Raw genomic sequence first — 14,014 nt, 5'->3', positions numbered from 1 at the left:
TTATTGGCTAGCTTTTGTCTCCATAATTCCCTTTTTAGTTACCTTATGTTGTTCCTTAAAAGCTTTCCCAATCCTCTGGTGTCCGACTAATCTTTGCTGTGTTATACGTTTCTTTTGGTTTTACATTGTCCTTGACTTTCCTTGTCAGCCACGGTCGCCTCTTTCTCCCCTTAGAATCTTTCTTTCCCTTTGGAATGAAACAATCCCGCATATTCCAGTTTATTCTCAGAAATTCCTGCCATCGCTATTCCACTGTCATCTCTGCTAGGGTCCCTTTCCAGTCAACTTTGGCCAGCTCCTCCCTCATGCCTTGTAGTCCCCTTTGTTCAGCTGCAATACCGACACATCCGATTTCACCTCCTCTCTTTCAAATTGCAGGTTAAAACTTATCATATTGAGGTTCTCAAAGTGCAACATTTTGTTATAGGCATTAAACACCATTACCCATTCCTCATCCCACTTGCCAAACCGCTCCAGATTCTGTTACATTTTTTGATAACCATCTTCACTGTCTACGATACCACCAACTTTAGTGTAATTTACAAACTAACTAATCATGCCTTGGACATTGTCATCCAAATCGTTGATATCAACCACAAACATTAGTGGGCCCAGTAACGATGCCTGAGGTACACACTATCAGTCACAGGCTTCAGTCTGAAAAACAACCTTCCACCACCACCCTCTGATTCCTTCCATCCTATCCTTCCAGAGCAGCTTACCAAGCAAGACCTTATCAAAGTCCTTGCTGAAGTCAATATAGGCAATAGATATTCATAAGGCATGATCTTCCAAATACAAATCCATGCTGACTATCCCTAATCAGCCCTGTCCATCCAAATGCATATATGTCTTATCCTCAGAATCCTCTCCTGTAACTTACACTACCATAGATGTTATGCTCGCTGGTCTACAGTTTCCAGGTTTTTTCCTGCAGCCCTTCCTAATTAGAAACATTAGCCACCCTCCTGTTATCCAGCACCTCACTTGTGCCTAATGATGATTCATACATCAGCCAGGGCTCCTACAATTTCTTCACTAGCTTTCCACAATTTCCTCAGATATATCTGATGAAGCCCAGTGGATTTATCTACCTTCATATGCCTTCAGACATTCAGCACCTCAGCTGCATTATATGGACTGTCCTGAAAACATCTCCATTAACTTTCCCAAGTTCCCGAGCCTTCATGTCTTTCTCCAAAATAAAAACACATGAGAGACTCATTGAGGACCTTGTCCATCTCCTGTGGCGCCGCACACAGACACTCTTGGTATCTGAGGGGCTATATTTTCTCCTTATTCTCTCTCGTTACCTTTCCTTTAATGTACTTATCAAATCTCTTTGGATTCTCATCTGCCAGATATCTCCTTCCTCCTCCTTGCCCTCCTGATTTCCTTCATAAGTCTAAGAAAATAACTGCAGATGCTGGTACAAATCGAAGGTATTTATTCACAAAATGCTGGAGTAACTCAGCAGGTCAGGCAGCATCTCAGGAGAGAAGGAATGGGTGACGTTTCGGGTCGAGACCCTTCTTCAGACTGATCAGTCTGAAGAAGGATCCTTCATAAGTCTGCTCCTCAGTCCCAGGGATACACTTGGAGCCCACATCAGCTGACAACCCTTCATCCACACTGGGTCAGCAGACTATTGATTCTCTGTAAATACCCACATTTATTGTCCCTTCATCTTCAGAGCCAATCAAAATCTCAGTTCCCACAGTGATTCAGACTTGATTGTGGCCCAGGCTGCAGCTTCAGTCTTAAACCTGATTCACTGAGCAGCCTTGGTTCTCATCAGCAAACATCAGCTCAAACACATTATACAGGGATTCTGCCAACGGCTTTTTGTAATGTTTCAAAGGCAGCTTGTGCAACTTTTTAGTTTGTCCTTAGTTTATTGCTTTGATGCTGCCAATTCCCATCTACCTGATCACTTCAACTACAGTCATCAGGGTGGATCTCTATGATCAGCTCGAGCAAACACAAAATAAGTTGCTGGTGGGAGTCTCTCAGCTCCTTCAGAACCTAAAATGCAAGTGTCCTTACGTCTGGACAGATCGTTCCCATTACTTAATCAGTGTAATCATGATCAATAACAATCACCGTTACTTAGAACCCGTTTCTAAACGTGGCAAATTTTCTGAAATGAGGAGAGGGTCTTCATTGCCCATTGGTTTTGATTCCTTCAGCCCCATTCCGTGTGGTAAACATGAACCTGTTGGTGCAAAACACAGCATCAGAATTGTATTTCCATATGTAAAGCAGTGTGTTTATTCTTATTAGTAACACGGCTCTGCTGGGAGGGCCCCCTGCTCAAATTAAACCTGCCTGTGCAACCTGAGAGGAAGTGTAAGGAGAAGGACTGTGTCTAAATGTTATCACAGAGTTTCAGACATCTGGCAGTTATTAATAACAAATGGCTGCTGAGTTTCAAGTAAATCAATGGCTGTCTTTGATATCTTGTGTAGTTTTCATCCAAGGTAATATAAACTTAAAATCCTGAAGTTTCATTTGGACGAAAAGCAATCTCTGCCCTCCCTCTGCTCAATCCCGTGAAATCCTCAGCTGGGGCAGTGTCTTCTCGATGCTGTAATGAAGTGGATCTCCCTCCTCCTAGAAGCCCAGAGCAACGTGTAGCAGTCTGTGGCCCATGGGAGGTATTGTGAGGTGTTGATTTGTTCAATGGTTTATTTGGTTTCTGCAGGTTTAAATTGTCTGCCATGAGCAGTTATGATATTGTATTATAGAAGATCATAAAAATGATCTGCAGATTGTTCAAAAAAAGGATCGACACGAAATGCTGGAGTAACTCAGCAGGTCAGGCAGCATCTCTGGAGAAAATGGGTAGGGGATGTTTCAAGTCAGGACCTTTCTTCAGTCTGAGGAGAGAGGAGAGAGAGGGAATGCAAGGGTTACTTGAAGTTGGAGAAATCAATATTCATACCGCTGGGTTGTAAGCTGCCCAAGCAAAATATGAGCTGCTGTTCCTCCAATTTGCATGTGGCCTCAGTCTGACAGTGGAAGAGGCACAGGACAGAAGGGTCACTGGGAATGGGAAGGGGAGTTAAAATGTTTGGCAACTGGGTAGGTCTTGTAGGCCAAGGCGGACTGAATGTAGGTGTGTCAGCAAAATGATCGCCCAGTCTGTGCTTAGTCTCGCCGATACATTGGAGTCCACACATAGAACAACAGATGCAGTAGATGAGGTTGAAGGAGGTGCAAGTGAACCTCTGCCTCACCTGAGAGGACTGTCAGGATCCCTTGCATTCCCTCTCTCTCCACTACCCTAGTCAACATGCTAGTTTCACTGTTTGTATCCCTTCGTTATCACTTCATCCACAGCCAACAATGGACCTTTGTGGGCTCCACCTTTCCTAAGTCATCGACGATGGCTCCCATTTGTTCTGTACCTTTTCGTACCTCTAGTTTCCCTCTCCCCTGACTCAGTCTGAAGAAGGGTCTCGACCCAAACTGTCACCTATTCCTTTTCTCCAGAGATGCTTTCTAACCCGCTGGGCCCACTAATGTTTGTGGTTGATATCAACGATTTGGATGACTAATTCCTATCATTAGTCGCCCTCACCTGTATTCACCTATCACTTGCCAGGCTTTGTCCTGCACCCCCCCCCCCCCCCCACCACCACAATCAATGAAGAAGAGTCCCAACCTGAAACGTCACGACAATGATCTCCAGAGATGCTGCCTGTCAGAACATGATAATCTAGAGTTGTGAAGTCTCCATAGAACAATATAAAGGAAACATAATAAGATAACATTCAAGAGAGAGCTAGATAGAGCTCTTAAGGATAGCGGAGTCAGGGGGTATGGGGAGAAGGCAGGAACGGGGTACTGATTGTGAATGATCAGCCATGATCACATTGAATGGTGGTGCTGGCTCGAAGGGCCGAATGGCCTACTCCTGCACCTATTGTCTATTGTCTATAAACCCAGTCTAAGTTTTGGTTTGCAAAAATTTCAGGGTTGCAGATTAACAGTTTCTTAGAGCAGGGCCACTCATCCCAACAACAAAGACCTACATTTTTGTAGCATCTTTTGATAAGATAACTACCACGATGAGTGTGTAGGAAGTGAGGGGGTACAGGAGATCAGAAATGGAGGAACACGGAATTATTGAGGGGCTGCAACTGATTCCAGGCCTAAGAGTGAGGTCATGGAGTGAGAACTCAATGTGAGGATTCCAATTATTGGAACTGAGTCACTGATTCTTTAAGAGTCACCATAAACTTAATGTAGGATGAGAGGCAGGCTGGGAATCCACTGGAACACTTGGGACTGGGGATAGCTGCAGCCAGGGTGACGGTACAAGTATCACATTAATGGAGCCGAGGCCAGAGATGGTCAATGTTGTGGAGGTGAAGATCAGTCATTGTCATGGAAGGAGGCTGTGGTTGGCAGCTCAGCTGCCGTTCAGATGGGAAGCTGAGAGTGTGGCACCCCCTTCTCACTCTCTCTTTCTGCTTCCCTCCCCACCCCCACATTCCTTCATTCACTCCCAGCTCTCTTTCTCACCTTTCCCACTCTTTTCCCTCACATACTTTTCCCTTCCTGACTTTCTCCCACACCCAGTCCCTATCTCTTCCCTGCTTTCTCTCTCCTCTCTTCCCCTGCTCTCAACATATCCACCCTATTTCTCTTTCATTTCCACTTTCCCCTCTCTTTAACCCCTCTCCTTTCTTCCACCCCCCATTTCATCCTTTCCTAAATCACCTCTGTCTTCATTCTTCTCATCTCTCTCCTTGTTCCCCCTTCTCCCTCTGTGCTCTGTATTTTGCTCTCATTTTTCTCCCCGTCACCCACTCCCAATCTCTCTGTCAGGTGTTGCTGGGTAGCCAGTCGTGAGATTGCCTATCTCACCACTAGTTACCCAGCAGCACCTTACAGAGAGATTGGAAGTGGGTGACGGAGAGAAAAATGAGGGGAAAATTAAGTAAGACTGAATTTTTTTTTTAAACCTATCTTGAATACAGGCAACAGCTAGGTATGGAGAGGTATATGGATAAACGATGCCAGCGGTAACAGGAATGGTGATGAGAGAAACAGAGATTGTTGTTTGGTCAGTCACTCAGCTGACCGATAGTGATTTCAAAAGGAAATGACCAATTTCATTGGGCACAAGAGCAAAGCAGGAAGGTTTGCTTTGTGTTGAGAGACCACTGATAGGTTTGGATTAATCTTGAGCTTGAGTTGCCTCAGTTGATGGGAAATGCTGGGATACAAAGGAGTGGACTTTATCCTGCTGTTAATGGAGCTCTGGTGAGACCACATCTGGATCTCTGGGTGTGGTTCCGTGCAGCACCCCTCAGGAAGGATGTGTGTCCTTGGAGGGGGTGCAGCACAGGGTGTATCGCCTCCATGGACAGTGGCAGTGGGAGAGAAGTGGTTAGAATATCAGGTCTGGTTCAATGCTCCCTAAGGTGTGGAGAATTGAAGGTGTAATTGGGGAGATTAAAATAATCACTTGATGTCCTGGAGCAGTTGAAGAATCTGTTACCTCTGCTGTGGATCCAAAACAAGGGCAAAAAACATAAACATGGGATTCAGGATATTGAGGGAACTGGAAACCCAGAACTGCCCCTGAAGGCTGTCGAGACTGGGGTTCAGTTGAAAGTTTCCACATGGACAGAATGTTGTTAGAATTTGGTGATTAAAGGACATAGAACCAAGGTGAATAAATGTTTAAACACACGTCAGTAGTGGGTGGGGATGGGTTGGAGGGCTGAAGAACCTGCTGCTGATCCTCTATGCATGGGACAAATTTGAAGTCTCTGTGTGCAGCTGTTGATTTACCAGAAACACGTTTCATATTTTGACTGTTGACGGGTGTGTGAAACTGGACAGTGATGTGGGGACTATTTCCTTCACCTCTGATTTCCTGTAGGAGATGGCAGCTTGTCTTAATCTGAACAGGGGGCCTCCCACAGGGAACAGACTTGCTAAAAAGAACAAGCAGGCTGCATGATGTATGGAAATATGTTCCTGACTTAGTGACCAACACCTATAAACAATTCTTACATTACTGAAAAGATAACCGACTAATAGGACTGAGTCTGAAATCAGAAGACGATGAAGAGATGTGCTCCATGCAAGTGCGGAGAACATCGTTCATTTTGAGAAAAACACCTGAACATTTGGTCGGATCAAACCACATTTGCCATTTCTCTGCCCATTTCTGAGCTGATCGATATCCTCCCCCCTTTATACTTTAACATCCTTGCTCACTGTCTGCAGATCCCTGCAGAACTCAGCTGGTCAAGGACCTCCAGTCTGAATAATGCCATTCACCACAACCCTCTGTCTTCTATCAGTAAGCCTGTATTGACCCAGACAACAGAATCACTGTGAGTGCCGTTCACTTTGACCTTCTTGGTCAACCAACCGTGCAGAACTTTCTCAAATGCCTTACTAAGGTCCATATAGACAACATCCACTGCCCTACCCTCATCGATCACCTTTGTCACCTCCTCAAAAAAAATCATTCAAGTTAGTAAGACATGATCTGCTGCGTACAAAGCTATACTGATGGTCCCTAACTAGCCCATTCTCTTCCAAATGGTAGTAAATCCTATCCCAAAGAATCCTCTCCAATTGCTTTCTTACCACTGATGTGAGGCTCACCAGCAAAGCATACTTTGGAAAACAAGTGGAACCAAAACATTCATATCCCGGAAGAAAGAAAACACTGAATGTCTAATCTATCTATGTCTTCCGTAAATTAGTATTGCCCGTATATATGTCTAAATGCCTTTTAATCATTGCTACGTATCTGCTTCCACAACTTCCCCTGGTAATACATTCCACACATCAGTGTTTTGTCCAATCTTCATAGGCTTTATCTACTGTCATACGCCTTATGACATCGAACACCTCCATGTCCATAATACGGACTGTCCTCAAGACATCTCCATTAACTGTCCCAAGTTCTTGTAAAAGGACAAATGGCAATGGTGAAAGTAAAGTCGAAACGGTAACATATCATATCATATCATATATATACAGCCGGAAACAGGCCTTTTCGGCCCTCCAAGTCCGTGCCGCCCAGTGATCCCCGTACATTAACACTATCCTAGGGACAATTTTTACATTTACATTTACCCAGCCAATTAACCTACATACCTGTACGTCTTTGGAGGACAGGACACCTGTTTAGCTGCCATGGGAGTTGGATTGAGCTGTGTTTGTTACTCCATGTCTGTTGGAGGTGTATGATTTAGAACTGTTGTAAGACCATTCTGAAGAAGGAACAGATTCTCCACAGAACGTCTCTCCCTGGGATTTCCTGCCATTGACCCGTGCAACAGCACTTGACTGCCCCCTTGACTGGGCAGCCCCCCGTTTCTCAGTACAACTGCTTCTCTTAGTGTTGCACTTCCTGTTCTTGAAAACTTGGATCAAGAGACCCATGGCTGACACAGATCAAAGTGTTTTCTAACTGTAGTAAGGGGAGACCTATCTGGTACTGAAACTCTTTTTGAATCTCTGAGAGAGAAAATTCCTGATCAGAATATAATCCTCCTTCCACCTAAGAAATTCTGGTTCACACTGATTCAGCACTGCTTTCTGGTTGTGGTAGGATGATTCAGTGGCCTGATAACCCTGTCTAGCGTGGGGAAAAAAACAGGGAGGGCGGCTCCACCGTGGCTAACAAAGGATATTAGGGATAGCGTTAAATCCAAGGAAGAAGCATAGAAATTGGCCTGGGGAAGCAGCAAACCGGAGGACTGAGAGAAATTTGTCAGCAAATTTGCAGATGACACACAGCTGGGTGGCAGTGTGAACTGTGAGGAAGATGCTATGAAGTTGCAGGGTGACTTGGACAGGTTGTGTGAGTGGGCGGATGCTTGGCAGATGCAGTTTAATGTGGATAAGTGTGAGGTTATCCACTTTGGTGGTAAGAATAGGAAGGCAGATTATTATCTGAAAGGTGTCAAGTTAGGAAAAGGGGACGTACAATGAGATCTGGGTGTCCTAGTGCATCAGTCACTGAAAGGAAGCATGCAGGTACAGCAGGTAGTGAAGAAAGCCAATGGAATGTTGGGCTTCATAACAAGAGGAGTTGAGTATTGAAGCAAAGAGGTCCTTCTGCGGTTGTACAGGGCCCTAGTGAGACCGCACCTGGAGTACTGTGTGCAGATTTGGTCTCCAAATTTGAGGAAGGATATTCTTGCTATTGAGGGTTTGCGGCGTAGGTTCACGAGGTTAATTCCCGGAATGGCGGGACTGTCGTATGTTGAAAGACTGTCGTATGAATGAAAGACTAGGCTTGTATACACTGGAATTTAGAAGGATGAGAGGGGATCTTATTGAAACATATAAGATTATTAAGGGGTTGGACACGTTAGAGGCAGGAAACATGTTCCCAATGTTGGGGGAGTCCAGAACCAGGAGCCACAGCTTAAGAATAAGGGGTAGGCTATTTAGAACAGAGATGAGGAAAAACTTTTTCAGTCAGAGAGTTGTAAATCTGTGGAATTCTCTGCCTCAGAAGGCAGTGGAGGCCAATTCTCTGAATGCTTTCAAGAGAGAGCTAGAGAGAGCTCTTAAGGATAGTGGAGTCAGGGAGAAGGCAGGAACGGGGTACTGATTGAGAATGATCAGCCATGATCACATTGAATGGTGGTGCTGGCTCAAAGCACCGAATGGCCTACTCTTGCACCTATTGTCTATTGTCTATTGTCTATTTAGAATTCAACAGAGGAGGACAAAGGGGTTAATTAAGGGGGCGAAATAGAGCATGAAAGAAAGCTTGTGGGGAATATAAAAACGGACTGCAAAAGCTTCTTTAGGTATGTGAGAGGAAAGATTAGTGAAGACAAACGTAGGTCCCTTTCAGTTAGAAACAGATGAATTTATAATGGGAAACAAGGAAATGGCAGACCAGTTAAACAAGTACTTTGGTTCTGTCTTCGCTAAGGAAAACACAAACAATCTCCCAGAAATACTAGGGGACCGAGTATCTAGCGTGACAGAGGAACTGAAGGAAATTGACATGAGTCATGAAATAGAACCAAGTAAACTGTTGACTGAAGGCAGATAATCCCCAGGGCCTGATGGTCTGCATCCCAGAGTACTCAAGGAGGTGGCCCTAGAAATCGTGGATGCAATTTGATCATTTTCCAATGTTCTATAGACTCTGGATCAGATCCTGTGGACTGGAGGGTAGCTAATGAAACCCCACTTTTTAAGAAAGGAGGGAGAGAGAAAATGGGAAATTAGGGATGTTAGCCTTCCCCTTAGTGGGGAAGATGTTTGAGTCAATTTTTAAAGATGCAATAGCAACAGTGACATGATCGGTCGAGGTCAGCAAGGATTTACAAAAGGGAAATCATGTTAGATTAATCTGGAATTTTTTGAGGACGTAACAAGTTGAATGAATAAAGGAGAGCCAGATGTATCTGGACTTTCAAAAAGCCTTTGACAAAGTGCCAAACAAGAGATTAGTGTGTAAAATTACAACACATGGTATTGGGGGTAGGGTATTGACATGGATAGAGAACTGCTGCATGGCTCAGTGCTGGGACCCCAGTTATTTACAATATATATTAACGATTTATACAAAGGAATTAAATGTAACATAAATGTGAGCTGCGAGGAGGATGCTTGAGGCTGCAGGGTGACTTCAATAGGTTGGGTGAGTGGGCAGATGCATGGCAGATGTAGTATAATGTGGATAAATGTGAGGTTATCCACTTTGGTGGCAAGCACCGGAGAAGGCAGATTATTATCTGAATGGTATCAGATTAGGAAAAGGTGAGGTGCAATGAGATCTGAATGTCCTTGTACATCAATCACTGAAAGTAACCATGCAGGACCAGCAGGCAGTAAAGACAGCTATTGGCATGTTGGCCTTCATAGCGAGAGGATTTGAGTATAGGAGCAAGGAGGTCCTACTGCAGTTGTACAGGGCCCTGGTAAGACCGCACCTGGAATATTGTGTGCTGTTTTGGTCTCCTAATTTGAGGAAGGACATTCTTGCTATTGAGTGAGTGCAGTGTAGGTTCACCAGGTTAATTCCTAGGATGGCGGGACTGACATATGATGAAAGAATGGATCGACTGGGCATATATTCACTGGAATTTAGAAGGATCAGACCGTATCTTATAGAAACATAAACAAATCTTAAGGGAATGGACAGGCTAGATGCAGGAAAAATGTTTCCCATGTTGGGGGAGTCCAGAACCTGGGGACACAGTTTAAGAAGAAGGGGTAGGCCATTTAGGACTGAGATGAGGAAATGCTTTTTCAGCCAGAGAGTTGTGAATTTGTGGAATTCTCTGCCACAGAAGGCAGTGGAGGTCAATTCACTGGATGTATTCAAGAGAGAGTATAGTTTGCTCTTCGGGCTAACAGAATCAAGGGATATGGGGTGAAAGCAGGAACAGGGTACTGATTCTGGATAATCATCCATATTATATTGAATGGCGGTGCTGGCTCAAAGGGTCGATTGGCCTACTCCGGCATCTAATTTCTATGTTTCTATAACAGCTGGGAAGAACCTGTCCCTGAATCTGTTTGTCTGCGTTTTCACACTTCCATACCTTTTGCCTGATGGGAGAAGGGAGAAGAGGGAGTGGCCAGTGTGCGACTCATCCTTGATTATGCTGCTGGCCTTGCCGAGGCAGCGTGAGGTATAAATGGAGTCAATAGAAGGGAGGTTGGTTTGTGTGACGTTTCGTGTCGAGACACTTGTTCAGACTGTCTGAAAGTCTGAAGAAAGGTCTCGACCTGAAACGTCATGCATTCCTTCTCTCCAAAGACGCTGCCTGTCCCGCTGAGTTACTCCAACATTTTGTGTCTACCTTTGGTTTAAACCAGCATCTGCAGTTCCTTCCTAAACAGGTTGGTTCGTGTGATGGTCTGGCCTGCATCCACAATACATCCTCAAGTCCAAATTTGGACTTCCTGACCAACGGACCCCAATCAGTGAGGATAGGGGACAAATTATCTTCTGCGATAATCCTCAAAACTGGTGCTCCGCACCGTAGAAAGCATTTTATCTGCAAGCATCACAGCATGGTTTGGGAACAGCTCCATCCAAGACCGCAAGAAATTGCAGTAAATTGTGGACGCAGCCCAGACCATCACACAAACCCACCTCACTTCCATTGACTCCATTTATACCTCACACTGCCTGGGCAAGGCCAGCAGAATAATCAAGGACAAGTCTCACCCTGCCCACTCCCACTTCTCCCCTCTCCCATCGGGCAAAATGTACAGAAGTGTGAAAACACACACCTCCAGGTTCAGGGACAGTTTCTTCCCAGCTGTTTTCTGACAACTGAACCATCCTACCATAACCAGACTGCAATCCTGAACCACTATCTACCTCATTGGAGACCCTCGGACTATCTTTGATCGGAATTTACTGGTTTTACCTTGCACTGAACTTTATTCACGTTATTCCCAGCATCATGTATTTGTTCACTGTGGATGGTTCAATTGTAATCATGTATTGTCTGTGTGTTGTCTGGTTAACACGTACTAAAGCTTTTCACTGGACCTCGGTACATGTGACAATTAACAATTCAAACTGACCGGCGTCTCCCAGTCCTCTCATTGATGTGGACATCTGCACTAACTGGTGTCTCTCAGTCCCTCTCTCTCAGGGGGCAAGTATCTATACACTGATGGTGTCTCTCAGTCCCTCACTCTCACCAGGATATCTGTACACTGACCGGTGCATCTCAGTCCCACTCTCAGGGGGATATCTGTACACTGATCTGTGTCTCTCAGTCCCTCTCTCTCAGGGGGATATCTGTACATTGATTGGTGTCCCAGTCCCTCTCTCTTTCAGGGGGATATCTGTATACTGACCAGTCTCTGTACCTCTCTCTCAGGGGGGTATCTGTCTCTCTCTGGTGTCCCAGTCTCTCGCTCTCTCTCAGGGGGTATCTGTACAGTGACTGGGGTCCCAATCTCTCTCTCTCTCTCTCTCTCTCTCTCTCTCTCTCTCTCTCTCTCTCTCTCTCTCTCTCTCTCTCTCTCTCTCTCTCACAGGGGGATATCTGTACATTGACTGGTGTCCCAGTCTCTCTCTCTCTCAGGGGGTGTCTGTACATTGACTGGTGTCTCAGTCTCCCTCTCTCTCTCTCAGGGGTATCTGTACACTGACCGGTCTCTGTCTCTCTCTCACGGGGGTATCTGTACATTGACTGGAGTCCCAGTCTCTCCCCCTCTCAGGGGGATATCTGTACACCGACTTTTAACTCAGCCCCTCACTGGGGTATCTGAGTGTCCTCTTGCTCCACAAAGTGTTCAGCATTGTAATGAGTGGATGGAGCAGAGTGAGATCGATCTTTAATCCGGATCTCATCATTGCCCCTCACCCGCCGCGTGTTGTGGAGACAAACACCTTTTGGGGAATTGAAATCTGTGCTGGGGGCCGGGACAGGAAGCTGCCCCTCTGGTTTCAGTGGGTGGCAACCTGCTCAAGCCGCGGCTCCGTCTCACTCTCAGCTCACTTCCCTATTTAAACAGCGCTGACTGCGGCTCCCGACAAAGCCCGGCCTGAGCTGAAGCCGCCGATTCCCGGAGTGTCCAAGTCTGTCTCAGTGCGCACAGCGATGGGGGTCGCTGCTTATCTCTGTCTCCTTCTGTCCTGTGTGACAGGTGGGTGTCCCCGCGGCGGCGTCACCCCCACTCGGGGCCGGCTGCTTCTCGGTCACTCTTTGACCCTCTGCCTGGTCAACTGTTCATTAAACTTACTCTTTCTTTTCTCTTTTATTGACAGGCGTTCAATCAGCGGTCGTGCTGAATCAGACCCCGACCGCGGTGGCAAAGCCCGGAGGGTCCCTCAAACTGACCTGTGCCACCAGCGGCTTCACCTTCAACAACTACTGGATGCACTGGGTGAAACAGGTCTCCGGGAAAGGGCTGGAGTGGGTGGGGAGGGTGCATCGTAGTAGCACAGTGTACGGGCCTGCCTTCAGCGGCCGATTCGAGGTTTCCAGTGACAGCAGCAGCAACGTCTATCTCCAAATGAACGGCCTGAGACTGGACGACACGGCCACCTATTACTGTGCGAGAGACACAGTGAGCGGAAGCGGGGCCGGGCCGGTCCAACAACCCAGAGAGAGAGAGAGCGCCTGCCCTCAGGGCGCTGAGTGAAAGGGCAGCGGCGATCACCACAGCCGCGCTGCCGGCCTCGCTGCGCCGCCATCGGCCGTCGCTGGGATGGGAGACCCACTGTCAGCCGGGATTCACGGGGATAGGGCGGAGGGGCCGAGGGGACACCGCATCACTTCAGAGGGCAGCTCGGAGCCAAGCGCCGTGGGTGCGACCGGAGTCACGGGTCGATCATGCCCGGTGTCCGTCTGTGAGACACGATAAATGGTTGGGCGAGAAGGGACATCGATGAACAGAGTCAGAGACCGTGGGCTTCAAGCTGACAGTGCGATGTGTGGAGTGACTGGGCTCGGAGACAGTGAGAGGATGGAGGTTATTGTACGGCGGTGAATCACAGTGACTATATGGGGTGGCACAGTGTGACAGATGGGACTCCCTCCATACAAAAACCTGCCGCAACCAAACGCTTTAAATCAGCCTCTCTGGGCGCTGCCGCCGCCGCCTTTCCCCGGGACCCGTGGATATAAACCAGATCCCGAGGGCATCATCTGCCACAGGGGACAAGTTCCACTGAAGATGTGGGAACACAAGCAGCGAGGAGCCGCTGTGGGTAGAGGCACGGTGACAGTCCTGGTGGGTTATATCCTGTCCACTACACGGCTGCAATGGCCGAGACTGGGCGCTGTTGTGTGGGACACACGGACACAGATGGAGGGGTTTAATAAAGCCGCTGCCCACTCTGGCCACCGTTGGATTTCGCGCTGGATGTGGTTGTGCGGTTTGTGAGCGGTGGTGAAGCACCGTGATACTGGCCCACGGTGGCGGAGAGTTGAACAAAAACTGCCCCCGACAAATGAACGTCCGCAACGCAGTCTGTCTCCACCGATTGTACATCGCTGCTTCCCGGAGACAAATCCCTGAAGCCTGACTC

General features: G+C 46.9%; 1 gene segment (V, D, J or C); it reads left to right on the top strand.

Moving 5' to 3' along the window:
* The first annotated feature begins 12,503 nt into the window (after nt 1-12,503).
* LOC144601078 (immunoglobulin heavy variable 3-74-like) lies at nt 12,504-13,815 on the top strand. The segment is given in 2 exon segments: nt 12,504-12,627; nt 12,749-13,815. Coding segments are annotated over 2 exon segments (423 nt in total).
* Nucleotides 13,816-14,014: the final 199 nt, after the last annotated feature.

The sequence above is a fragment of the Rhinoraja longicauda genome, chromosome 16 (assembly GCF_053455715.1).
Source record: "Rhinoraja longicauda isolate Sanriku21f chromosome 16, sRhiLon1.1, whole genome shotgun sequence".
NCBI lineage: Eukaryota > Metazoa > Chordata > Chondrichthyes > Rajiformes > Arhynchobatidae > Rhinoraja > Rhinoraja longicauda.
This window is presented reverse-complemented; position numbering and strand designations above follow the sequence as displayed.